The 26952-nt window shown below is 38.4% G+C and overlaps 2 protein-coding genes across 3 annotated transcripts; both read right to left on the bottom strand.

Annotated features, from left to right (window-relative positions):
- Positions 1 to 775: 775 nt before the first annotated feature.
- ctsba (cathepsin Ba) lies at positions 776 to 10504 on the bottom strand. Its single transcript, XM_085267653.1, has 11 exons — positions 10343 to 10504; positions 7054 to 7181; positions 6885 to 6970; positions 4677 to 4791; positions 4353 to 4468; positions 3997 to 4082; positions 3766 to 3912; positions 3309 to 3425; positions 2808 to 2936; positions 2169 to 2250; positions 776 to 1890 (listed from the first exon to the last, which is right to left on the bottom strand). The coding sequence occupies exons 2-10, from the start codon at positions 7174 to 7176 to the stop codon at positions 2177 to 2179; spliced, it is 993 nt and encodes a 330-aa protein (XP_085123779.1). The 5' UTR covers positions 7177 to 7181; positions 10343 to 10504; the 3' UTR covers positions 776 to 1890; positions 2169 to 2176.
- Positions 10505 to 12858: 2354 nt separating this feature from the next.
- Positions 12859 to 25454, bottom strand: xkr5b (XK related 5b). 2 transcript variants are annotated; one of them, XM_085267642.1, is made up of 13 exons: positions 25215 to 25454; positions 22686 to 22775; positions 22497 to 22602; positions 22193 to 22359; positions 20686 to 20819; positions 20451 to 20529; positions 20106 to 20275; positions 19538 to 19649; positions 19265 to 19432; positions 18960 to 19150; positions 18656 to 18766; positions 18195 to 18378; positions 12859 to 16954 (listed from the first exon to the last, which is right to left on the bottom strand). In XM_085267642.1, the coding sequence occupies exons 1-13, from the start codon at positions 25321 to 25323 to the stop codon at positions 16266 to 16268; spliced, it is 2310 nt and encodes a 769-aa protein (XP_085123768.1). In that variant the 5' UTR covers positions 25324 to 25454; the 3' UTR covers positions 12859 to 16265. The 2 variants fall into 2 exon arrangements, with proteins under 2 accessions (XP_085123768.1, XP_085123771.1); XM_085267645.1 differs by having other exon boundaries at positions 18960 to 19147.
- Positions 25455 to 26952: the final 1498 nt, after the last annotated feature.

The following is a 26952-nucleotide window of genomic DNA, read 5'->3' as shown; positions in this document are numbered from 1 at the left end:
GTTTAGCCTTTGATTAAAAGTTCACTACACAATTATTGCGGCGAAAACGATCCTAAATATGTTTTTTCCAAATCTATTAAAAAGCTTCATGAATTGGATAATGGATCCGTTATTTTATAATTTTCTGTTATGGAGACAAGAAAATTAATAAGTAATCAAAATTATACTTTTCTAACTATTTTATAAAAAGTTATATGGTGCCATTGTTAAAATTTGAATAGCAGAGTTGCATATGATATCAGAGTAGAATAGATAAATATATCATTTGTGTTTGTAGATTATTACAAATAAATATTCAGGTCCACAAATGTTAATACTGTTTACTTATATATGCAATATTTGTTTCATATGGATGTCCACAGGATTGCAAATTGGTACTAGTGTTGTTGTTTTTTCCTCAGAAAATGATCCAAGTTGGGGAAAGTAATGAACTGAAAATGAAGGCTAAATGTAGTTTTATGTATACACATAAGGAAACATTGAAATGAATCCATATTCTTTTGGTAAAGTTGGTTAGTGACACTGTGCTGTTAGCGACACTGAATCCAGTCAGTCAGTCAGTCAGTCACACACACACACACACACACACACACAAACACAAAAGCAAACAAACAAAACAAAAAAAAAACCCCACACTTTTGCCATGCCGCCCTTTTTGAAAATAAGTTTTGGTAAGAGCATTTCATGTATGCTGAGACAAATTGCAGTGCAGTGATCTTATATGTAAATGTTAAAAGAAGTTAATTAACAATTAAAAGAGATGTGTAAACAGAGCAAATATGAAAGAAGCACCTTTATTACCAACTTTAATTGATATGCTTGTAAGGCAGTTTTGTATTTTAAATGGTTTGGAATAACTTTAACAACTAGGTTTACATTTTGTCCCAGAAGTGTGTATTTTACACAAATAATTTTGCATTTTGCTTCAAATTCATTGGTGGGACAGAAAATGTGATTGTCAAATTTTGTATTTTTAATCAATTGGATGTTGCTTTTTCTGGTATATAAATTACAACCAAAACCGAGATGCAGGGAGTCATAATTGCATTAAAAATAATAAATCATTTAAGAGTTACTGGCGGAAAGTTATGAATCATATTGTCATGTGTAATCACTTGAGAATTAACAACATCAAAACTTTACATTTGTGATAGCTCAAGTTTCTCTATTATCTGCTTAATCCAGGAAAAAGATTTTGTAATAGCACACACACACACACACACACACACACACACACACACACACACACACACACACACACACACACACACACACACACACACACACACACACACACACACACACACACACACACACACACACACACACCAAGATTTTTTTTTATTTCAAAACATAACAGTTATGCGCCAATATTATAGTTATAACAGGCAGCCAACACTGCATTTAATTTCCAACCAAGTTTAAAAACACTAACTGGCACCTGTGACAGTCCATCCTGACATTATGGAGTAGCACTGAGAAATTATAAATTCAATATAAAAGCTGTGATCATTACAAATTAGACACATTCGTCAAAATGACATTGCGCTGTTCTAAAATCCATGCTGTCAAAATAAATTTAATCACTTCTACAACAGTAATAGCCTGTTTTGAAGCAACCAAATGCTAATGCCTGTCTAAAATAAAATTTCTCCTGTCTGTCTAAGAGGTGAAAACATCAACTCCAGCACTTTCTCCTCAGGTTCATCACATTTCTGTCACATCCCATCTGCAAATTCACCTCGCTTTAGTTTTTAAAGCCGGTGTGCAAAGTGATCAGCGCGCTTTAGGTAAAAAGGACTAAAAGCAGTTAATTTTGTCAGCTGTGTCTTCTGGTCAGTGGAGTGCATCGCCCTCTAGTGATAGTGTAATGATGCTACAGCTGAAAACCTGCAGGTACAAAAGGAGAAAAATGGGAAATTAAAGCAAGGATGACTCTTAAAGTTGGCACACCAGCCTGCTGGACTTGCATCGAGTTAATGTGGGTCTACATGTAACTGACAGCAGAAGAAAATCTGAATCCATTTCTGAATTATGCATGTAAGAAAAGTCAGAAGTACATTATGAATAATCTTTTAAATCCATACTTAAAAATAATAATAATAAAAAAAAATTAAAAAAAAAAAAAAAAAATCTCACACATAAAATCCATCTGTTTACCATCTTACCTTAGTTTTTATTTGGGAATCCCTGCCACAATCTCAGATTCAATACCACAGTGATCTGAACCACGCAGGAATTTAAAGTATCCTAAAAAACAAAAAACAAAAACAGAATTTACTTCAATTTCCTAAACTGAAGAAAACACGTGAACATCTATAAACAGCACCATTTGCCCATTTTGAGTGAGGGAGTATTACTATAATTTACTGTAAGAGAAGAATTTCTCATTTACTGGTAGAGTTGTGTAAACGAGCTAGAACAATGTCAAGAAAACATTTGTAAAAGTTAAAGACGTAAAGACCCCCTTTCAGAGCATTTAATGATTATTGTTTAAAAAAATAAATAAATGAATAAAAAAAATAGAGCGAACAGGGTTTCAGCTTTGGTGTCATGAGGTCAGTCTGTTTTACATGTAAAATAAAGTCAAATATAGAAGTGTGTGCTCCTGATATAAATAATGTATAATTAAAAATAATACATCTGTCTTAATGAAGATCAAGTCCTTGTGATTCTGAACAAAATACTGATTCAGCTATAAGACTCCCCATTCCATTTTACAGGATTATACTGTAGTATTTTCAGTAGTGACTCCCCTTGCATAGCATGACTACGTGTGTTAACAGTATTAAACTGCCTCTGCTCACCATTATCACCCCAATCAGTGTTCCAGGAGTTGGCACAGAGCCAGTAGGGAGTGCCATTTTCCTCTCCCCAGCCCAGGATCTTGATGGCGTGACCACCGACAGCAGAACCAGACACATGTTGATAAACACCTGGATAAGACAGAACAAATCCATTAGAGCTCACCTAAAGTTGTTTTTTTTTTTTTAGTACAATATAGTGAAGAGACTGGGTGTGTATTCTAATAGTGTCTATTTCATACTAAGTCACATTCAAGGCACCTTAAATACTAGAATATCAAACTGCATCTAGCTGCAGTTGGAGATTTCCAGCATGAAAGCCTGTTAACTTTTCACACACAAACCTCTGCAAAAGCTAAACAAAGAGGAGCTTCAGTTCAAATCAATGTTAAGAGGACACAATCCCACACTATATGCTTATGCTTCAGCCACAAAGTAAAAGTGAATTTGTGAAATGGCAGGCAGGGTGACCATTACATGTGTGATGAGTTCATGTGTTCTTACCAGTCTTGTACAGAACAAAGTCTTCATAGACTGTAAACGCTCCCTCTACAGGGCCGTTCTTGTAGATCTCATACTGAATCTGCTGTTCGTCTGATGGCACGGTGTAAGATGTTTTACCTGCAACACACAGAGTCAAGATATGTGTGCATACAGCCTTGTTCACCAACATAAAAAAAATAATAATAAAATATTGCATGTAGAAGTTTATAATATGTGTAATTAAAAAAAAAAAAAACAAAAAAAAAAAACAACAACCAGAAAATCAAAGTTCATCTGCACAATAGCTATTTGAATATCAGGATAAGGAGTTCCCTCAGATTTCATATAATATCCATTTGTTATAATTCAGTAACAATTTGTTTTGTTACGTTGCAATTATTACTCATAATTATGCAGACTGAGACAATATTACAAACCTTATTTATGATAAATATACATTTCTTTCTGCTGCTCTTACCATAGTGCTTGTCCTGTGTATAGCTTGGTGTGTATCCAGACTCACACTGGCGGACACACTCTGGTGTGTCACCACCCTCCCCAGTGCAGGGAGGTCTGCTGCCATTCACATGGTGCTCACAGGGGGCGATGGTGTAGGGCCTGCAGCCTGCAGACACAAGGATATAGTGTCTCTACTGTAATCACACCCAACATGCGCATAACTGCATCAATCTATCAGAAACACACTCACCAATGTGGGAATCATAGAGACCCCCAGAGACCAGCCCTTCATTTGCCCAGAAGTCCCAGGCAGCTGAAGGGTAGCCACCATTACATCTAAAAAACACACACACAGAAAAACAAAACATTACTTACTAAAAATGAACTTATTTAAGGAAAGCGCCAAACTTTCTTTCCCTCTCTTAGTACCAATTGTATCATCTATATCTGCTGCTCTTTTCCCCAGATTAAGGTTTTTATGTCATAGTTTGGTTCATTATATTTAATTATCAAAGTTCAGTGATCCTGGTAAATAATTATAATCTTAATAGCTTGATCTTTAATATTTTAGTGATTTCAGTTATCTGATGGGTAAGAACTGCTCACCCCATGCCACAGCTGTCACAGCAGGTCAGCAGATCCTCTGAGGAGATCTCCACATTGACCTTCCCATTGCTGTGAATGCATACACGATCAGAGATGGCCTCTGCAGCACCAAACGCCTGGACCCACAACAACAAAGACATGAAGCAGGGAAACAGATCATCGCAAAATTTGAAAAGCAAAGGTTTCATTCTTGTCCTAAGAGCTGAGCTCCATTCTCTTCCTTAATGAGGGTTTGTTTGTTTTTTTTAAGTTTCTTAGGCAATTTCAGATTACAGAGCTCTTGAAGAGTCTAGCTACATGTGGTGACATTGAGCAGCTTCTCACCCAGCAGGATCCACAGGAGCCCTGGTCTCTGATCTCTTTCAGAGTGGGACAGTTAGGCCACTGCTGTCTAGCATCAAATTCTTTTGGCAGCTTCAAATCTCCAGCATATTGAACCCTGCAGAGGAAACCAGAAGTTTTACTTACTATTGTTTTAGTAAAGTAGGGCTGCACAATTAATGATTGTGCAAAACTGAATATGCATGCTCCATCAATCCAACCAAAAGCAAATTAAACATACCCTAAACCACCGCTTAAATACGTGCCTACATGAGCCAATCACAGCCGTTCCCTGCACTGCAGAGGTTAAAGTTGACTGTACTACTCTGGACGAGCAACACCACAATAAAATATAAATGCAAGAAAAGTCAGATGCCTTCCAGAACTCAGCCCTGAAAGCAGATCATACACTCTTTGGAAACATTTTGGATTTGGCACGGGTGATCCTAACTAGGGATGGGTATTGAAAACCGGTTCTTGTTGAGAACCGGTTCCCACCGGTTCAATTCCTTGGAATTGTTTGCCATTTTTGCCAGTCGCCCTGAATGACATCACCACGTTGCGGAGCGTCATTTACCTGGCAGGAAACATGGCGGCTCAAACACTCAAAAGCTTGATTATACTTTACGAGAACGGATGACGACAGAGCAACTTGCAATACTTGCAAAGTAGATCTTTCATTTAAGGGAGGAAACACTACGAATATGCAAAAGCATTTGCTCACAAAACACACGATGACCTTAAATGAATGTCATGTTTTTAATTCCGCTCTGGACTAGTGAATCTCAACCCAGCAGCAGCGGTAACGTTTGCACATCCTCTCCCGTTAATGCGGCAGATAAATATTCAACTAACAGTGCATATTATGTTAGCGCGATCTGCCTTATTACAAAACCTGCCATTACTGTGCATTTAGGTGACCATGATGAGAGAGACAGACAGAGTCTGGCTGGCTCAGATGCTGGCAGTTCTCGCTGCAGTCTACCGGTAGCGTCTCCTTTCAGGCCAGGATAGACGAATGTCACCGAGCAGTGACTAAGTTTGTGGTCAAAGGCTTGCACCCATTTGCCACAGCAGATGCCCCGATTTACGGTAAGTGAATGTGTTTAATTGTAGGCAGGGACATTACTGGATATTCTTGTGTAATTGCTACAGAATAATTTATGTTATACTTTGTTATTACTACAGAAGAATATTGATTTTATTATTTTACATTTACAATTTTTTTTTCCGGGGACCCTGTGACACCCCATTGAAGAGCCGTAGGCTGGATCTCTTAAGATCTCACTGTTGGGTTTGTAAGGCCATGTTACTCCTAAATTTCTATCTTGTTCAAAGAGAAGATATAAAACAAAGTTCTAAGCTAATCGACCTTAGTGTTCTCCTTTTTTAAAAAGAATTGATAAGAGAATCGAATCGTTAAACAGAATCGAAAATGGAATCGGAATCGTGAAAATCTTATCAATACCCATCCCTAATCCTAACTAGAAGAACTCATATGCAGCGAGTGCCATAGAGTTGTATCTGCATCACAACTCAACTTATTCAACTCCCTGAAAACCCATCAGAAAATGCAGCATAATGACTGCAGGAAGACTTGTATGTGATGCAAGAGCTGCTAATGTGAATCGACCTGCATCCTACAGACATCCATAACAACAAGCCTATTCCTCCGGCTCACAAAGGCATACTGAAATCACCACAGACTTGTCCAATAAACAGAGAGTACTGAAGGCTTCAAGAAAACAGTTACCTTACTAAACAAAAGATTACTGCCTTAAGCAGTGGAAATACCCACGCTGTATGAAAAACACTCCAGGGGAAAGGGACCCACAGCTGTCGAGTACTAGGATTTATATTCACTTTAATTATGCAGCTACAATGAATGAAGTGAAAGACTTTAAATTCAGCTTCCAAGAGATGCTCTCAGGTGAATAAGCACATTATTTAATTTTATTAAAGAAGTTTTATTTAACAAGAATGTGGCACAATGTAAAAATTAAAACAAATAATTTTGATTTCATTACTCAAAATAAGTGATTAGCATTTTAGCCATAATCATGTAGCCCTATTGGTAAGTTTCCAGTGACACTGAGAATAATGTGAAAGTACAGTCAACTATCCTGTGGTCAGCGTAGGTTGAAATATTCTGATGTCAGGGATCGTTAGAGGACTTGTTTCGCAACCACAGAACATATGACTAAGACTCACATGACTGGCAGTTTGGGTCCCTTCAGCATTGTACCACACAGCTTGCGCACATAACTATAATCGACGTTATGGAAGTTGTGGCCAGCCTGCAAGACAGGGAGGAGATTTAGTCAAACACTTTTACTCTCAGAGGTCTGTCATAAATTAAATTAAAAAACAATTCACTCACCTTCCAGGTAGTATTCAGTTTATTGATGTGATTGACCATCTCACTAGACAGTGGATGGAGGTGGGGTCTGGCCAGGCTCACTGACAAGCTGGCAGCCAACAGGAGGAAGGCTGCATGCCACATCTTGCCTGAAAGACAAGTTAATAAGTTTGGTTTAGCTGTGGTAATTTATTCTGTTACTGCATCATGTCATAAACAAAGACTTCATTTCAGTAACTGGCTAAATGAGCCTTTTGATTTTCTTGAACATTCACAAGTCTAGCTAGAGTTCAAAAACAGGAAGTAGAGGTTTATTTGTATTTTAAAATCCTCAGCTGTTCTCCAGCTCTGCTGGATTTTCACATTTGTAGTCAATACACTGCTGCAGCTACACACAGTATGATATTCACCCTTTAAGATAGACTCCTGAAACTACATCACCACTTAAAAGGTCACAGCTGATTGAACACCATCACACTGCTTGAAGCTACGAGTGGAAAAAAAAAATGATGCAGAGAGAGCGGAGAAAGACCTCTTAGAGTCAGTCATGCGTCAAAGTCCCCTTCAGTGGTTAAAGATGCTGCCTCAGCAAATGCTCCAATGATTTCAACTATTTTAGTCGATTTTGATAAGCAGCCACGCGGTAAAGGAAGAAAAAAAAAATTCCTTTGCACTCCCCCCACTGTTAAAGATTCTGGGTTTCAGTTCATATGGCACAGACGACAGGACCAACGATACAGGAAACTGGCTCCAGTGTGTGAATAATACAGGCCACATTATAGAAAGTAAAATGCAATGGGGTGAGCCGAAATTAGTTCCATTACAGACAGATAACGTAGCCTACTAAAAAGAGGAGTGGAGAGTGCTCGGTAATAGCAGGAAGTCCAGAGAAATCAATACCAGTGCAGACACTCTGCTTCTTCTGGGATCAGATGATCTAACTACAAACTATTTAATCTGATGAGATTGTGCCCCAAAATTATTTTACAAGCAAAAGTAAAGAACAAAGGCTTGTACATGAATGCATCCAGCCAAAAATGTTTACTCTGGCTTACTGTGCCAGTAAGCCAGAGTAAACATTCCATTGAAAACAGAAGTCAGTTATGTTGTTGAATACGTGAAATCCCCACACCTGCTCAGACAGGTCCTGTTTTAAAAACAAAACCACAAGCCTGCTTGAGAAACAGAACGTGAATTTCTGTGAAGCTGGTTTCTATCACATGATGGATTATGAAAAAAAAAAAAAAAAAAAAAAAAAAAGCATATCAAAAAGGAAGTAAGAACAGGCAGTTTCCCGTAGCAGAATGACACATTCGCTCTGAGATCACTCCAAAGCACTGCCTTGCTGCTCAATAAAAGACAGCATGTTTACAGGCCATGTGCAGAGAGATTTCTGAGTGTCCTCCAGTTTTTGGATTATTTTGAATTCTTGTGCATGTGCTATAAAAACAATAACTGTTATGCTAAAGAAACCATTCCATGTGTGCAAACTAAGTACAGTGTAATATTACACACACACACACACACACACACACACACACACACACACACACACACACACACACACACACACACACACACACACACACACACACATCTTATTAAGGACAAGACAAATTTGAATGGTAGAACATGTTTGAAAGACACCAAATGGTTTTTTGGTTAATTCTCTAGAGAAGTGGTTTCTTTCTATCAAAAGATTTTTTTTTTTTTTTTTGTGGAAGTGGATGAGAAACCCGCTGAGCTGTCTTTTCCAAGTACTAAGTCAGTACCTTTGAATGCACTCATGCCACAGTTGAGTTAAGCTGCTGAGTCATACTGAGACCTTTGTTTAGGCACAGTTCTGTTCATGTAAAGAAAACCCTCCACATTAAGTTTGATGACAGTTTAGCGTTGATATTAACACATTGTTAAAGGCCAAGAGGCCATAAATGTTCCCCTGTGTGGTTTAAGCGAAAGACAAAAAAAAACTGATGAGTCAAAGCCAAAGCCATCGAAAGACATACAGGAGAAAGGAAAACTTTAGTTTCTAAATCTTTTCTTCAGTTTCTTATCTTCCTTTTAGATAAGAACCAACCTCTGAAGGCAATTCAATCATTTGAAACTATTTATGCTCCCTCTTGTCTACTTAAACTTAAAAAAAACAAACAAAAAAAAACTTATGGCCTTCTTAAGGTCCTTTTACCAAGCTGCTGGAATAGTTAGTGTACCTCGACACCCTTTCAAAAGATAGTATTTCATTTCCTACTGTTTAAAGTGTGCAGGTCCAAAACTTGCCATGGCTGTTGACATAGCGAGATTTTACTGGAGGTCAAAGCATACGACTCATGTTTTTCATATTCAAACAATCTGACAGGGGCATTGCTTTCCTGGAAGGAAATTATAGGATAACATTTCATCATAGTATAAAGGTGTTCAGTTACAACTAGTTTGTGTAGTTTTTCCCCTGTCGATAACTGAGCCACCAGATCTACACACTAGTGGGGGAGCAAACGTTGTGGGTTTTTCCTTTAAATTGTCACACAGTTTTATGCCCACAAGGTGTGGTAACAAACATATCGGACTACATGCTTTACTCTTGATCACTTCCTTATTCCTTCCTATAACGCTGAGGTGTTTGAGGTACGTGACAGTAGAAGTAAACCTTTCTTTGTTCTGAACAATACACCGCTATAGTCCTTAGAATAATTTCACTTCTCTCTGGTTAACCCCTCCACCTGGGAGCCTCTGTATGCAGCTCACATGTTCACAACTAACTAAACAAAGCTTCAGTATATAATTTGTTTCCAGTTTTTTTCCTCTTCTTTTTGAAAGAAAAAGGATGGCTCAGAGGACGCTCTTATGAAACACAGTTTCACTTTCCATTTCCCCGACTGAATTCAGGATTATATTACACAATATTCTAACCCCCCCAAAATCCCTTTTTATGTTATCGAAATACTGCCTGCCTATACCAAAACGCACAGAATAATCAATAACGAATGATAAGAATAAGTCATGTGTGTTTCTTTGGGGGGGGAATGGCTTCACCCGTTTCAAAACATCTGACCGTGAAGCTAAAACGGGTCACCCAGTCATAAACAACATTCAATCCATGCAATCAAATAAGCTAACTGGCACCCAGAAGCTCAAAATCGGTTTTAGCATGTTATTGGTGACGACTAGTGATGAAAATATGAGCTATACTTGGCCTTTTTTTAACCTGGTTTCTATGAGTTTATGTGACCGATTTAGCTAGCGGTCAGCTCTCCGTGTAAACGATGTAGCGGCTAAAATCGGAAGAAAACAATAAATAACAACAAATATTTACCGGCAGTATGTTTTTCAACCGATGAGTTTGATCAGCTCTACAGCTCCAGGTCCCCAACCTCAGCCGGCTAACGTAAGTACAAAAGAGTATTCGGGCGTTAAAAACGGCCCCTTTCAGCTTTTATTTACTCCTGATAGCACGTGAACTGATCACATGAACTCAAAGCATGTGATCTAACCGTCATCCACGCGGTCATCGAGCTCTTCCGTTAGTTTAAACCAGTCCTGACTTCTTACAGATAAAGTCAACCATCTGAATTAGAATCCATGAAAAACGATATATAAATATAAATATTTTTATTTTAATGTTAATATATGCATTTATTTATTTATTTTATTTTATTAATGAAAATGTGGAAGAACCGCTGGGTTGTGCTGTGTTAGTTTTTTTTTTTTTTTTGGAACTTAATCAGAATGAAAACCCTGCAGTTTAAAAATTTATTTGGACGCATTTTTTTTTTTTTACTTAGATGATATTCTATTTATTGTAACTGAAACTGACTTCGATATTAGATTTTGATTTTGATATACCTTTATTATATCATGGTATTACAATGTGACATAAAAGTGATTTGTGAGTTTTGAGGTATTTGTCTTTGTCTTTGCGTTGTGTAGTATAGTAAAACACCCAAATTATCATCCTTATATATAAAGGTAGTACTGCCAAGGTGCTACAGGAATAAAAATGTAATATAACTGTAATGCATTTGTAAGCAAGCTGCGCAAAACTTTTAATGGAGATGTGCATGGTGGTCAAATAAAAACTGAACTGAAAACTGTGATATAATTTCCAGAGAAAGAGTACTGGGCCCAGGAAACCTTGGTGCTGTGCTGGTATCAGGAAAAGATGATTACATTTGGTCAAAACACAGTTAACTGGGACCAGTGAGATTTTTTCAAGCTCAAATAACCATTTGTTATTTATCTAAGAAAGTCTGCAATAAATACACAGACTGTGTAAATTATCTTTTTTCCCCTGTATTATCTCTGTACTGCATGTGGATGTGTTTTTGAGCCAACATTGGTTTTCATGTGATTTTTACATCTAGTTTTATTCATCTGAGTAGTGTCCTGTGATTTGACCCTGATTGTGCTTTTGATCACTGACCACAGAGAAAGAGATGATTGTCCAGCTGCTTTCTCTTCCTTTTATGACTGTCATCTGACTTTGAAAGTGATGAGTTGGGAAAAAAAACGCAAGCACACCACATCAAATGTAATTATTTTTTTTACCAAGTGGCGTAAGAGCACATCCTAATTCTAACAAAAAAGTGCTTTCACCAGAGCAGGTGACTCAGTTTCACATAGGAATATTAGACTGTATTAAGGAACAGTCTAGGGTCACGTTACAGTTTGTCAAAGGACTATCTAGTTTTGAAAATAATTATGTTTTTGTGCATTAATAATTCAGAGCAATCATATTTTTATGATATTATGATGAAACCGTCTATTATGGAACTGCTTGTTGACATAGATCTCACTTCTCAGCTCCTTTGGCTAAATTCTTGAATGACAGCCAAAGTTTTTAGAACTTTATGTAAAATATTTTACAACAATTTGAAGTTTAAAAAGAAAAGTTTAGAAAATGACTAAGTAAAATTGGCCACAATTTGAACAAATAATATTTACAAATGTCTTTGAGTGCAAAATAGAGACCACTCCAAAATGTGCCAGCATTGCTTTATTTTATAAGTCTGCACATGAAGAACAATTCATGTAGTTAAAAAAAACCCTGCTCATTGAAGGGGTGTATGTCAGGACTATGAGTATTGTAAAGCATAGTTATCCTTCTTGTGTTACAACAGGGTTACAACAATTTGGGTGCATTGAGGAGCGACTCAAACATCCATTTTATTGAGCAATAGCGTGCATGCTAGGCTACAAGGTACAAAACTGTGTGAGGACTTGGTCAGTGTCCAGAGAGATAACAGAAACAGGCTGTCCAGTAATCTGTTTTATAACTGGACTACACACCGTAGGCCCTTCCATTATGAAAAACTGTAAGCGCTCTATTTCTTTAAAAAGTAGAGAGTAAAACCTTTTACTTTTCAAAAGTATTCACTGTAAAGCTCAACAGCAGTGGGTTAGCCTGAGATAAATAACAGTCTGATACAGTAGGTATGCACTCTCAGAGAAAATACGCACTCAAGGGTTGCACTTCTTGAGCCTGCTGTCATTCTGATGAATTATTTAAACATCTTGAGCATCTTTGTTTACACAGTGTCAAAGAAATGTTTCATTTTGCAGCAGTGATTTATATTTTGGCACCAAAACTTGATTTTGACACATGAAATTAAAGGTTTGAACAAGCTATAGCCTTTTGCACGTTATTTATAATGCTTTGATGAGTGTATGAGATGTTTTGATCTTTATATTTGATGACCTTTGAGAAAGTTTCCAGAGATGTGCTAGGATAAAGCTCGTGCTGCTGCACTTCCACTGATATGTGTCTATTTCTCAGAATCATAGTGATGATAAATTAATCACTGGTAAGCAATAAAACCCAGCACACTGGACTTTGATCATGGCAAATGGCTTTATTTTTGTCATATCAACAGCACACTTAATGACACGACTACCATCCACAGCTCTTTTGTGGAAATCCTCTCAGAGATGAGGTGATTTGTACTAATGAAAGGAGGTCGTCCAGTGACAAGGTGACGAGGTTATAATGAATCAGCAAACTAACTCAAGTCTGTCAGTGATAACTATCTGCTCTCTAAACATCCTCAAACTTTAACACAAAACCTTGTCCAGATCATTTCATGAACAGTAAATGTGATCAAATATAAAAGAACCTTTTAAAAGTACAAAATGAATCAAATTACAAACACAAGTAGATATTATCGTATACATCGCGTACACAAAGCAAAGCATGTTATTTCTATTTCAAAGCGATATGCATACATGAGGCAAGCGTGGCAGCTAAAGCTGTCTTCGTACAAGGCAAAGCGATGACGCATTTAAAGCATGAGTGTGGATATTTTTTCATAAGTGCACTAAATACGTTAGCTAGCTTATTGCTACATTCTAGCATGTGTTAAAAAAACGGTAATGTGCAGTTACATTAAGTAACGTGTAGGTAATGTGAGTGCGTCTTTCTCTATGGGAGTAGATATAACTCTCAGTCTGCCTGTATGAATGAGCATCATGCAGTGACTTAACTATCAGAAAGCTGCAGTAAATGGACACCAGTTTGAAAAAGCAGTTTCTACCAAAATCAAGTTTCTAGTTTTAAAATCACTACTTTGCTCAATGAACTCAGTTTCTCAGTATCCTAAAGTGCTGCTTGTGTTTCCTCTCCTTCCTGCACATTAAAGAAAAACATTAACAGACCTCATAGTTACTACTGCACAGTTATTGTTTTGTTTTGACACAAAGCAATAAAAGTAATCCAGCACAGTAAAAAAAAGAAAAAGAAAAATAGATAAAGTCACATGGAAGACTGACATAGTCACAAACATTATTCTGCGATTACAGTTTAACTTCGCACACAGGTTTCATGACGTTAATACAGGTACTGACCACTTCAGACTAATAGCAGCGCATAATTTCGAATTACTTTTGACTGTGCCACAGCTAATTTTTCTTCTTCTGTTAGCTACATTCATCATCATCATCATCAACTTTATTTATAAAGCACTTTAAAACAACCACAGCTGACACAAAGTGCTGTACATTGGAACTGTAAAATAAAATTACTTGAGATATAAATAAAAAACAAATAAAAGAAGAGTGAAATCATTAATTAAATAACTACTGCATTAAAAAAGAAACTAAGTCTCACTGAGGTTAAAAGCCAAGGAATAAAAGTGGGTTTTAAGACGTGATTTAAAAGTGGACAGTGAAGGGGCCTCTCTAACATGCATGGGCAAATTATTCCATAATTTTGGAGCCACAATAGAGAAGGCCCTGTCCCCTCTGAGCTTCCTCCTGGATCTCGGTACCTCCAGGAGCAGCTGGTCAGCTGACCTGAGAGACCGACAGGGTATGTGGGGATGAAGAAGCTCAGAGAGGTAAGGCGGGGCAAGACTGTGTAGACATTTAAAAACAAACATAAGAATTTTAAAATTAACTCTAAAAGACACAGGCAGCCAGTGCAGAGAGGCCAGCACGGGGGTTATATGCTCTCTTTTTCGAGTTCCTGTTAGGAGTCGTGCAGCCGCATTTTGAACCAGCTGCAGACGTGAGAGCAATGACTGACTGACCCCCACATAAAGTGAGTTACAGTAGTCCAGGCGGGAAGAAATAAAAGCATGGATCACTGTTTCAAGGTGCTGCCTCGAAAGAAAAGATTTTAGTCTTGCCAGTCGCCTTAAATGATAAAAACTGGACTTCACCACTGCTCTGATTTGGTTGTCCATTATTTAATGTTTTAAGATAAAATTGCAATACGGAAGTTCAACTGTATTGAGGTAGGTGGTTTAACTGATGGACAGACTGAGGAGTGACACAGATTACTAGATATAGTTAATCCTTTGTAGCACAAGTAGAGGTGCAGCTATTCAGGTAGGACAGGTATGAAAAATTAGTTTCAGTGCTGTGTATAATTTCATAACAAAGCGGGTCTTTGCTAACAAGGACTGTGTACCCTTTTATGAAGCGCATAATCTGTCTTGCATTTTGAATACACTCCACAGGACAGCACACAGTACATTTTGATATTACACCAGTTAATAAGTAGGCAGTGAAGCGAGATTTAAGATTTGAAATTAAAATGTAAAACTTGAAAGTACTTGTATTAATCTGAAGTGTTAGCTCGAACTGTGCAAGTTTAACTCCCACACAGAAAATATATCTTCTTCATCATTGATCTTAACAGTGCACAGAAATGGTAAAGTTTCCTCTAGTTCCTTATCCTGCGTCACACATATTTTATCGCACTTCCCTTCTTTCGTCTGCAAAGGTTCAGAGCTCAAAAAGTGTTGTTATAATCAGTGCACAAAGATATTTGATTAGTAAAACCCAAAAGCAAGTTATATAAAAAATTAAATGCATCTAATAAATGAAACATAATCCCTTCATAATCACTATTTTACTCATTCAATATTCTATCTAATTACTCTCCCTTCCTGAATTGGCCTGTTTCAGTGTGTATGTGATGTAGGTAAATACTAATATGTACTTCACTGCAAGTATAAGTAGTTTCTTAAAAAGTGGATGAGACATCCAACATCAATCGCCTTGTGATTAAGAAAAGGAAAGACAGAAAAGAAACGTCAAGAAACGTAAATGTTTGCCTGAAGCTGAGTTGATTTACATTAAGATTTTTGCATTGGTGTGTCATGTTATAAGAAATTCTGCACAGCAGCCTGGCAGACAGCATGTTGAGTTATTGTAAACTGGTGATTTTGTATTTTCTTTTGGTATAAAGGATCCAACAGCTCAATAACTGCTCATCCTTTAAATTTTAATTACAAGCCATAGCTACTTTATAGTCATTTTGATTTCTCTTACATCCTATCCAAGGTTACCTCAGTTGACACTTAGGTGTAGGTTTTTTATTTTTATAGAGTAATAGTTAAAAATGTAGTTTGAAGGATTATTATTTTATTTTGACAAGTAGTCCAGATTTTAACTTCTGTAATCTACAAAATTTCAACTCACCCTCTCACATATCAGATGTTTCCTCAAATTGCTCTCATGGCTTGCATAGGAATATACTTTAATACAAATCCTTCAAAGTCCTGCTATTAAAACTGAAGATTTGTCTCTTTTGATTGATATTTTGGTCAATGTGACACACTTTCAGCAATTATTTCCTGTCTAGCTGCACACAAGGGGAAAACATGAGCAATATTATACCAATCTCTTTCTATGACAGTTATAAGTTAACTTAAAAGATTCTAATGCTGAGAACAGCAAAACTGGAAAATACACCATCCTCCACCCAGGCTTTTCTTTTCCTTGTACCCCCATCCTACTTACACTGCCCTCTCTCTGCTGTCCACATACTGGACCATCTGTTTGCGAGCGTGGGAGATAACTGGAGTGAGAGGAACAATGGGTGTACCAGGTGTAATTGCACCAGGAGTTGAAGCACCGGGAGTCGAAGCGGCAGGAGTCGAAGCGGCAGGAGTCGAAGCCGCAGGAGTTGAACCTACAGGAGTTGATGCTGCAGTAGTTGAACTTACAGGAGTTGAAGCACTAGGGGTCCCATCTGGGGTAGCACCCGGTGTTGTACCAGGAGTGGCAGGGATGACGATGACAGGGGTGGGGCCCAGGCTTTCTTGTTCTACACGGGGCTCCAATCTGGGTGTGGATGTGACAAATCGGGCCTCCCTGATCCGGTAGGGACTTCGGTAGGTGGAAATGGGTGACAGCTCTGAGCCCCAGCCAAGATAGCTCCCACTGGAGGGAGACTGCACATCTGCACTAAAATACAATGTAGTGCTTGACTCTCCAGGGACCCCTGATTTTTTATCTGGGGAACTAATCAGGAGGGGGGAACGCCGCTCAGGTGACCAGCCGGGAGTCTTGATGTCTAAAGAACCCACCGAAGAGGCCTCAGTCAGAGACGCCTCTTTGCTGTCGATGTGGCGGAGGCTTCCTGGTTGTTGAGGAGACGAGAGCGACGGTGAGCCATAAGCAGCGCTTTGGAACTCCTCATCACCTTAAAAAAATAAAACATTGGAAAGAAAAGTCAGTTTAAAACAATACACACGTATACTGCAGGGGAGTCAGTGCTAGAGGTAAGAAACATAGTGCAGTCTATATATTTGCTGTCTCTGTGATAAATAATAAATGCACTGTACTAAAGGTCATAGCTTATAATGCCTGTAATATCCTAATTTTTCTTTTAGCTAAGAATGAACAACGTAACTCTGGTATGTTCAGGGTATAGACATAGTGTAGAGAAATCTGACTCTACAAAGACACAGAGTGCTGCACTGCTCTCCTGCTTTACACACTACTGCACACTTTCTGCTCAGCTCCAAACAGCAGACAGACACTGTTACTAACTTTCTGGCAAGATTCTTATAGTTACGTAAAACTAAACTAAAAACTAAACAAATATGTGCATTTGGGATCTCAGAAAGCTAAAATAAAAAGAAAACATTGAGGAGGTGTTCTTAATTTTAGTCGTTGTCAGGTCAGTTTGGTGAAATTTTCAAAGAATAAAAACTAAACAGAAATGAGAAAACCCACTGTGGAAACTAACACAAACTAAACTGAAATAAAAACAAAAATAAAAAAAACTATAATAGCTCCGCTTGCCAGTGAACACAGCAGAGCATTGAGCTGCTAAAGAGATCGATATTTGTCATTAGAGTTGATCTAACCCTCCGACAAAAGAAAACAGAAGCACTCTAGAGCAAAATTCCCCAACGCGCAGAGACTACACTAAAACATCGATGTTTTATTATGTTTTTGTTACAACATGCTGACGTCAGTCTGTCTGTATTGCAACATGCTGACGTTAGCCTGCTTTTAGATTAACAAGCTGATGTCTGACCTTTGACCTTGATGCATTACATACTAAAATGGTGCATTTTATCATCTTTACCCACGTGATTGGAGCAGAATTGGCTGAAATCTTTAACTTCTATAAGCTGTTACTTAAAATTTTAAAATACAGTCATTTATGGCATAATTATCACTTTTGTGTCGTAGGGCAAAAGAAAAAGGAAAGTTTGTTGTACAGCTCTGTCCATGCTTTTTCATATGAAATATTACTTGATATGGCTTTTTGTACTTTTTTTCAAGGTCAACTTCGACCTTGGGCACTAACAATGAAGGTCAAGTCAAATGCTTAGCCAACCTAGGTTCCCATGTCCCCGAAGAAAGTGTTTATTGTTTTGATTTTTGAAGACAAACCATAGAAAACTGTGTATAATATAAAGTAATTTAACCTTTTCCCTCTGATAGTGCCACGCTAGAGTCTTCTTCTGCAGTTTCTTCAAAGATGACCTCCTGGACTGGGATGATCTCTGGAAACCTTCTCATATCCTGAATAGTTGTGGGAGGAGCTTTTCTCACTGGTCGGGCCACTATAGTGCAGTGAGCTGGCTTTGGTGGCTGGACCACCTCTCTCACCTGGATACATTACAGACACGTGAGCCTCAGACTACAACAAGCAAACATAATGTATCCTTTACAGAAAAACAAGCCTTTTAGTAGTTATCCTGATGTCTACTGATACTCCTGATATTTATTCTCATGACCACACTAAATGCCTACTGTCCTACTGAACTAACCCACCAGGTTTCAGCTCATAAGTGGCTTAAATAAGCAATGTACTGTATTCTTAGTTTAGAATAGACACAGTCCCCCTTTGTGGTGGTCTAGATAAGATGTTAAACAAAACTCTTGCCTCTGAAACCTGTGAAGGAGCTGGTGGAGGAGGAGGTTGAGCAGCAGCAGCAGCAGCAGGTTGAGAAGCTGGTTGTGCGTGGTAAGAAAGCTGTGGCTGAATTGGTGGAATCTGACAAATCACATCAAAAGTATGAAAATAAACTCCTTTTTATATAATCACATTTTCTTAGCATTGGGGCCAGGTTTGGAAAAACAAAATTTTATCATACTGATCAAAGTCACACCTTAAAACAAAGCAAAACAAAACAGTAAGTTTTAGGAAGTCCAGCTACTAAGATGTAAAACTCAAAAAGACAACTAACCTGATGGACACGTAGGTCATCAGGGGAGTGAACTTCTTCAGACAGACCCATCAGTCCAGCCAGTCCCCCCTCACCATATGCAGACCAGATCCTTGAAACATCCCCTGTCTTCAGAGCTAAGCGAATCAGCAGCCAGTGGTGATGCTTCCAGCCCTCCCATTGGATAGGAAGGTCCATGAGTGTCCCACCTCCTTAACAGAAGATGCACAGTCATTCTTCAGATAGATAGATAGATAGATAGATAGATAGATAGATAGATAGATAGATAGATAGATAGATAGATAGATAGATAGATAGCAACAGACCAGACAGTGTTGCATGTCGATGAAAAGTGGGCGTGACTTTCTCCTCTAATGAGAGTGTAGAGCCACGCTCCATGCAGGCCCCGGCTATTCCCCTGTGACGAATACTCTGGAAGATTTCAAAAGACTTTGGATGGAGGAAACGATAGTACAGCACCAATGCTATCACTCCTAAAGACAAAAAAACCAAGTGTCAGGAAGAGGAACATTGAGGCCTTGAAAAAGTTGTTGTGTTCCCTTTTTATAACTTGAATTTGCACATGTTCTGCGTCTCACCAATGAGGAAGCTGCAGAACACTGCAGCTGGGATTCCCACAGTATCCCAGGAAACCATGGCAAACATCCAGGAGGATGCCAGAAGAAGAAAAGCGTTCTCTAAGAACATAACCTGAGGAAGAATAAACAGACATCCAATCCCAAATCAAGATTACACTGATTTGACATTTGAATCGTTTATAGCTAATGCATGGCATCTGCTGGATGTTTTTCCCCTCAAATAATATGAAAAACACTCTATGATCCCAATAATGCGAGTAACTATCTTTGTTAGCACGGTAAAAAGCCGTCTGTGAAAAAAGTACTAATGTGAAATTTTCAGCATTTTATGTATTCCACCTAAACGCTAAAGTAAAAAGCAAAGCTCTGCACAGCTGAAATGCAATCATTTTCAAAGTCATTTTCAAATATTATGTATGCTTTCAGGTTTCTGATGATGTACTAAACTTACAGCTTTTCTTTTTCAAATGTAATTTGTTACAGTGTCTCTGTTTTGTCAGAGCCCCCGGCATATTAAACCCACAATATCATGAGCAGACAAGCTTGAAGTGAACACAAACACACATACCAGATAAAACCCAGCCATGCGGTATCTAGATTGACCGTACTTCACGTTGAGGAAGAGGAAGATGTGAATAGCTCCCAGAACAAGATTGAAGAGCCTCCATCGGCTTGTTGACCTTATGATATCTGTCTGCTGGGACACCATCCAAAAAGTTGCTCCCAGCCAGTGGACACCTGAAACAGACACAGTCCTCTTATGCTTTTTCTTTTTTTTTTGTACACTGTTACAGTGATGGATGCTCATATTAAACAGGGTCAAAGTTTCAAACAGTTTTTCTACTGTTCATTCTGTGTGATGTCAAAGACAGAGGCTATCCCTAGCTGCCCACAACTGGCTGTGAAGACTCACCGATGACCCCGAGGATCCACTGTTTGAAGATACGTGTGAAGAGCATGAGAATGGCAAACCTGGATCCCAACATACTGACCTGCAGAAAGAGAAACCATACGTGTACCAAAAACACAAGCAAAACAACAAAACACATGCTTATGACATGCCAAACACAGATGCAGTAGCATTACTGATACTGTTAGATACTATGTTGTAAACACTGCTTGTTGCGAAAGCTGTTAAACATGCCCACCCTCCACAGCAGTCGACAGAGCATGGCAGCTGGTGTCATTTGCAAGTGTCCTGGTCTGATGAGTGAACAGGCTCTGGCATAGAGCACTAAGGCCCAGCCAAGAGAAACCAAACACACTGCAAAACACACTGAGGCTGGCGAGAGAGAGAAACAGTGTGTGTCAGAGTGAGACAGAGAGAGAGAGAGAAAGAGAACAAGGACAAGAAATATGAGTACACTGAAATACTGAATCACACAAGACTTCAAGATACAAAACTGTCACAGGCATAATGCTGGAATCAGATTTACAGCAGCAATACCAGTTAAAAGGGTATATTCTGAATTAGTTCTCTGTTAACATTTACTTTAACATTATTATTTTAAATAAATCACAAAACAAGTATGTTATGAACTACCTGGTCAGCTGAGGGTACTGTCAAAAACTAAATGACACTGTTTATTTAAAGATTTATTTCAGCTCTTCCCTTATACACAAGCCATAGTAGATCATAGTAGATGACTTTTAGAGCACATGCTCTTTGTGATCTAACCCCTAACGAATCTGTCTCCTCCAGTTCAGGAACTGGGGATATTTTCTGATGTGATAGGCCGAAGTGTAAATGACTACACCATGAAGCAACACTTAAACTGTACATTTTCTAAATTTAACCTTAGATCACTTAACTTGAGAATAAAAGTGGTCCTAGAAAAGAGCCCTGTTGCACACCTTTCTTTATTCTCAAAGCTAACAATTTGAATATTTTTTATTAAAAAAAAACTACATTAATCTCAAAACTCTATGAATAAGAGAGACCTTACAGCCAGCTAAGGTCTCTCTTATTCATCTTAATTTAAGTCCCTACCATCTTCTCAAAACTATCTGAGAGTAAATTTGTTTATCCGCTGCTTAGCAGTGAGTAGTTAGCACACACTGGATTTATTTCACTAATAGCTCAATGTTCCATCTGGAAATAATACAAAAAAATGAACAGGCAGACTAAGCTAGAAAAGACTACAACAATTATCCAACACTGAGATTTTTTTATAGCTGAAGGTTGTTAGTCCTGTTGCAGCACTTTCACATTAAACTTTTATTTCATCTTGATTGCATAGCCAAAGGCCATAAGAGAGGCATTATGAACCTATCCACTGCTGTAAGATAGGCATAGGTACACTCCGACAGTAAGTGGTGATGTTACTGGTAGCCAGTAACATCACCACCAACAAATACTATCCAAATTTACAACAACTGATTACCTCCTTTTATTTTTTCATTATATATTTTTATCTATCCATATTTTGTGTATTTTATTCTGCACATATTACACATTCTATTCTGTAAATATGTTATTTATTGTGATTATTACTTGCTTTTCTTTTACCGCCAATCTGAGACAGTACTCCTACTCCATGTACTATTGTAGAAAGTATGACTGTGCAATGACAATAAAGAGTTAAAGTTTAATTAAATGTCCTTTTTCTGATATTATTATCAAACTTGAACACCAGCTTTCTGGTTTCTGACTACCTGGAGATTTGACTCCGATATCAGTACAAATTAGCACATAAGCGTGGAGTAGCGTCTCGGGGAGGGTGACGACCAAGGCTTCGAACAGACGTATGGCAGATGCATCAGCCTGCTGCATGATCTCACTGTACGTATCCTCATCTGGCAGGCGCATGCACTCCCACAGCCTGTGAAAACCAAAGATGAAAATAAATTAAGAGTTATACAAAGAGAGAGAGAGAGACCTTTCTCATTTATGATCATACAAATCTGGAACTTAAACCTGATTATTGGACACTGACTGATTAAATTAATTAATTATTACCTTTTGAAAAGTCCCAGATGCAGTATGTGTGTCCAGGTGAGAGACTTCCTGCGAATTCGTCCATCTGACAGGTACCAAAGGTAACTCAGCCACTGGGGACCCCAACCTGATCATAAAGAATTATAAAAATGAATAACAATTTGTTTTTCTAGAGTTATTTATTGATCTGTTTGTTGTAGATGTTGTCACCTGGCAGCAGGAACAGGGCAGTGAAGCCAGCAAGATAGCCATAGTTGTAGTTGTGACCGATCCACAGATAGTACACGAAGCAGTAGATCACTGAGGAGAAAGGGAAAGATGTTACCTATAGCATGTCACGCTTACAGGCTGCAAACACTCAGACAAAAAAAACTTGCCATACATCCTGAAATACACATGCAGGCACTACATGCATTTATTTAAGTAGTGAGTGAAGTATATTTAAGAGTGTTACTTAAATAAACTGTTTTGTAAAATAGGCTACATCTCACAGTGGCCTTACATAACATGACATAAAGTGCTCTTAGGTTTAACAATGAACTGTGAAACTGTGAAACTCAGGGATGTTAGATGTTAAAAATACAAACCTAACAGTAAAATAAAAATACCAATATTTTTCCCTTTTTGCTTATTTTGTTTTCACAGCATTCATCTCTTCTTCTCCTTTCTTTGAATATTTGGCCAGAGCAAAATTAATGTGAAAGAACAGATAAATACTGGTAAAAGAATTCCAGTTGGCCATTATATCAACATCAGCCAATCAATCATCACTGGTCAGTATACTGATCCATTTCTACCTAAATTCTTTTCTGACATGAACATGCACTCAGCTGATTATGACTTTGCACACAACACGCTTGACATTTTTTTTTTATAAAATATAACAACTAACTCACAAATCAAACAGTACAGAAAGTTGTTAAAATAAGATCAACTTTGCCAAATTCAAATGGTCATTGAAACAAAACACAGTGCACAGTAACATGGTTCTGCTCTCCGGCGTAATAAGTACATGTAAGAAACATTTAATTAAGTAGAATTCCCCATGTCCTTGTCCTTTCAAATCTCATATCTTTACTTTCACATGAGTGAGTGATACTGCCTAAACCAGATGTTATTTGGATGAGCCTCACCAGCACATGCAATTATATGATTAGCATGATTGTTGCATTCACTGACTGTCTGATCTCAGACACCTGAACACCATCTGCTCAGCAGTGGAGATGCATCTAAATCCTGAGATCAAGTGTTCCTCCTCATTGTGCCGCTGAGCTTTCTGTTTGTTCTGCTTTACTACAGTTATGTGTCCTGCAGGTAACCTGTTGCAGCTCTGTGAAGCTCAGTTTTTCAAACTGTTTCCAGTTTTTGCAAGTGTTATTATTATTATTTTTTAATAAAGCTAAGGAAGCTCTGTAATGATTCTCTCCCATTTATTTTAATTACTTTCTTAAATGTTTTGTGGAGATAACTGAACTTCTAATACTAAGAAAATTCCTATTTTTATTTTTTACATGGCATTTGCTTTCTTCTTGCATCTGTAACATTGCTGGATCCTCTTTGTTGGTACTTGGTTAATAAATTTTAATCTTTGCCACACAGAATAATGGTTCAGTGTTGTTGTTTTTTTCTTGTGTTCTTTGCTGGGATTCATATTTTGGGGGCAGCTTTGTTGCTTGCTGTACCACCCTAGTCTTGAATAGAAGGGCAGAGTGATTATACCAACCTCATAAACTACAACATTACTGCAGCGCATACACCCACATACACCCATTCTAAGAACAGCTGATCTCTTGGCATTACACTGACTCTGATTTTAGATATATTGTGTGCATGTGTTAATGCAAACGTTGCACTCTCTTCTATAGGATTGTTTATGTCAGGACTAACCTAAAGCATGTGATCAGTGGATCATTGCCAAAACATGCACATTTCAGTCTGCAGTGTGTCTCCACACTTTCTCATTGACCTCTGTTGTGCACTTCATCCCATCCAAGTTTCATTGACAACAGGCCGGCTGATGCCTCTCCTCTCCACATCACACTCTCTGAGGCTCTGCAGCTCTGCCTCCCTCCATCCCTGCATACATGTAATCTGAATCGTTTCAGCTCCGAAACAGGCGGGCTGTCCGGACAGACTAGGCCCCGTCCTGGGGTACGCCCATCCCCTCCGTCCATTCATGTACCTCCAAAAAAGAGCGCTGAAATATGACAACATGGCTCCCCTTTGTTTTTATGCAGAAAACATCACCCAGACCAAGAAAAGGCACAGTTCAAATTATAGGAAAAGTCTGACATGAGTCAGCAGTCCTGCCGCATACAGGATTTCATAACGAGCGGTGTACAAAAATAGGAAAGAGACGCTGTGACTGCGGACTTCTGCTGAGGCTCTATTATTCATGACAGCACAACGGAGACGCTGAAGTAAAAACAAATGCACAACTTTGTATTTTAACGTAGAACAAGATGTCACCCTAACCCCCCCCCCCCTGTCTCATCCAGGCATCCCTCTGCATCCACTGTAGTCCTCACACTGCACATCCACACGCCGTGGCCAGAAAAGCACGCACAAACGCGCACGCACACACAATAAAGTAAAAAAAAAGGGGCAGCGTTTTGCACAGGTAGGTGATCACAATCGGCCAAAACAGCGACTGAGGCATAATGCTCGGTTATGTGTGTGTGTGTGTGCATATGTTTTGCATGTATGGATGTAGGTGTATGTGTCCCAGGTAGGACTCACGCGCCGTCCTCTCTGCAACCAGGAGAAATGCGGTAAAGAAGAAGACGCAAACTTGGCAGCACGGCATGCAGGCCCCTCCATTACTGGGGGTGGCCGAATAGTCTCGCATCGTGGAATTAAACCCTGAAAAGGGAGGTTTTCGGGAATAACAGCGTGCTAGTCTTCAGGCCGGTCCGTGCTGTTCTGGTCTCGGTCGGGAGTGTAGCTGCAGCAACCCGCTCTCCCAGCCCCGTGTCCCCGTCCCGGCGTCAGCGCTCGTCCCGTTAAAGCGATAGCACCGATGTTTCAGGACTTAGTAAGATGCATTGGTATTGCCTAGATTTTTATACAGTCAAATCAGATAAATATGAAGTTGTTCTCTAAGCTAAGATTTTGGACTGAAATTGTAAAAGCGAAATGATTTTTCCCTGCAATCTTCTGCTCAGTCATTTTTGTTTTGACATTTTGTCATTGAAGACATAAAACTTCATAGGTCAAGAATTGTGTCTTGTGTCTGTATCGTTCTGTCTGGTGTTGCACTGTCTTTGCACTTTGTGTAGTCCTGTGTTGATCGTCTGTTATATATTATAGGTTTCACCATGGTCTTGAAGGAACGTTGTCTTGCTTCACTGTGTACTCTACCACTGTACATGGTTGAAATGACAATAAAGCCACTTGACCTGAATTAATGCATTAGGTAGGGTGATCTTATGATGGTGAAATGATAGCTTTGCGCATTTATGTTAGACATATATTTTTCAGCTTACTGTACAGTTATCCTGTTTTGGGTTAATTTAATTTTGCCTTTCACTTTATTTATTTATTTATTTATTTATTTATTTATTACATTTGTACAGCTGTACATAAATAATGGGGTGAATGGTTATGGCTGAGTTTTCCAAGATGAGCTGCAGAGGCATATTTTGGACACCAGATGGCAGTAGAGACAGCGTCACAGTAAATAATAGAGTACACTGCTTCCACTGGTTTTTGTCCATTAAATGATCACGTTTTTGTGCAACTAAGTGTGTGGGTACCTGCAGTGGCGATATCAAGGTCAAAACCTTTCTATAGGTGATTCTGTCATGCTTTATGCCCTACATTCAGAGCTTTTCTTCTTTGTCAAACCACTTCCCTGTCCACCACAACCCTTGGCTTACACTCAAAGCCGAGGGTTGTGGTGTTTGGGCTTTGGTGTTCATTCAAATAATTACTTGAATGAACATAAAAAAAATCATGGAAAGGATTTCCACATGATTAAATTGCTTTATTTTACCATCATGCAATGCTGTTATTCCAACTTAATGTACTTGAGTTGGACCAACTTAATCGATTAATGTTGAATAAACTTATTTGCTGCAGTCAAGTCCAGAATAGAAAGCCATTTATTAAAGTGTAACTCTGTTCCATGATTATTTTAGGTTCATTTAAAGAGTTATTTTTTGGAGTGTTCAACAAAATATAGTCTGGTCAACATAAAACTTGTCATGGACATCTTTTGCCCTCCAATTTAATGGATTTATAAAATTCATATGGTTTTATAACTAGTAGTATAATAGTAGGTGGGCTGGAGCCTATCCCAGCTGTCAGAGGGCGAGAGCCAGGATACACCCTGGACAAGTCTATCACAAGTAACACCGTATGGCCTCTTGCACTCACATATGGGTAATTTAGAATCACCAACCACCCTTGCTAGATCGTATCATCTCAACAATAATAAATTTAACTAAAATTAATTTCATGCACTGTAGGAACATAA

Source organism: Mchenga conophoros, linkage group LG1 (assembly GCF_057382185.1).
Source record: "Mchenga conophoros isolate Kocher_MC1m ecotype Shallow Benthic linkage group LG1, M_conophoros_male_GT1.1, whole genome shotgun sequence".
Taxonomy (NCBI): Eukaryota; Metazoa; Chordata; class Actinopteri; order Cichliformes; family Cichlidae; genus Mchenga; species Mchenga conophoros.
The sequence above is the reverse complement of the archived record's forward strand: the minus strand, read 5'-3'. Positions and strand labels throughout refer to the sequence as shown.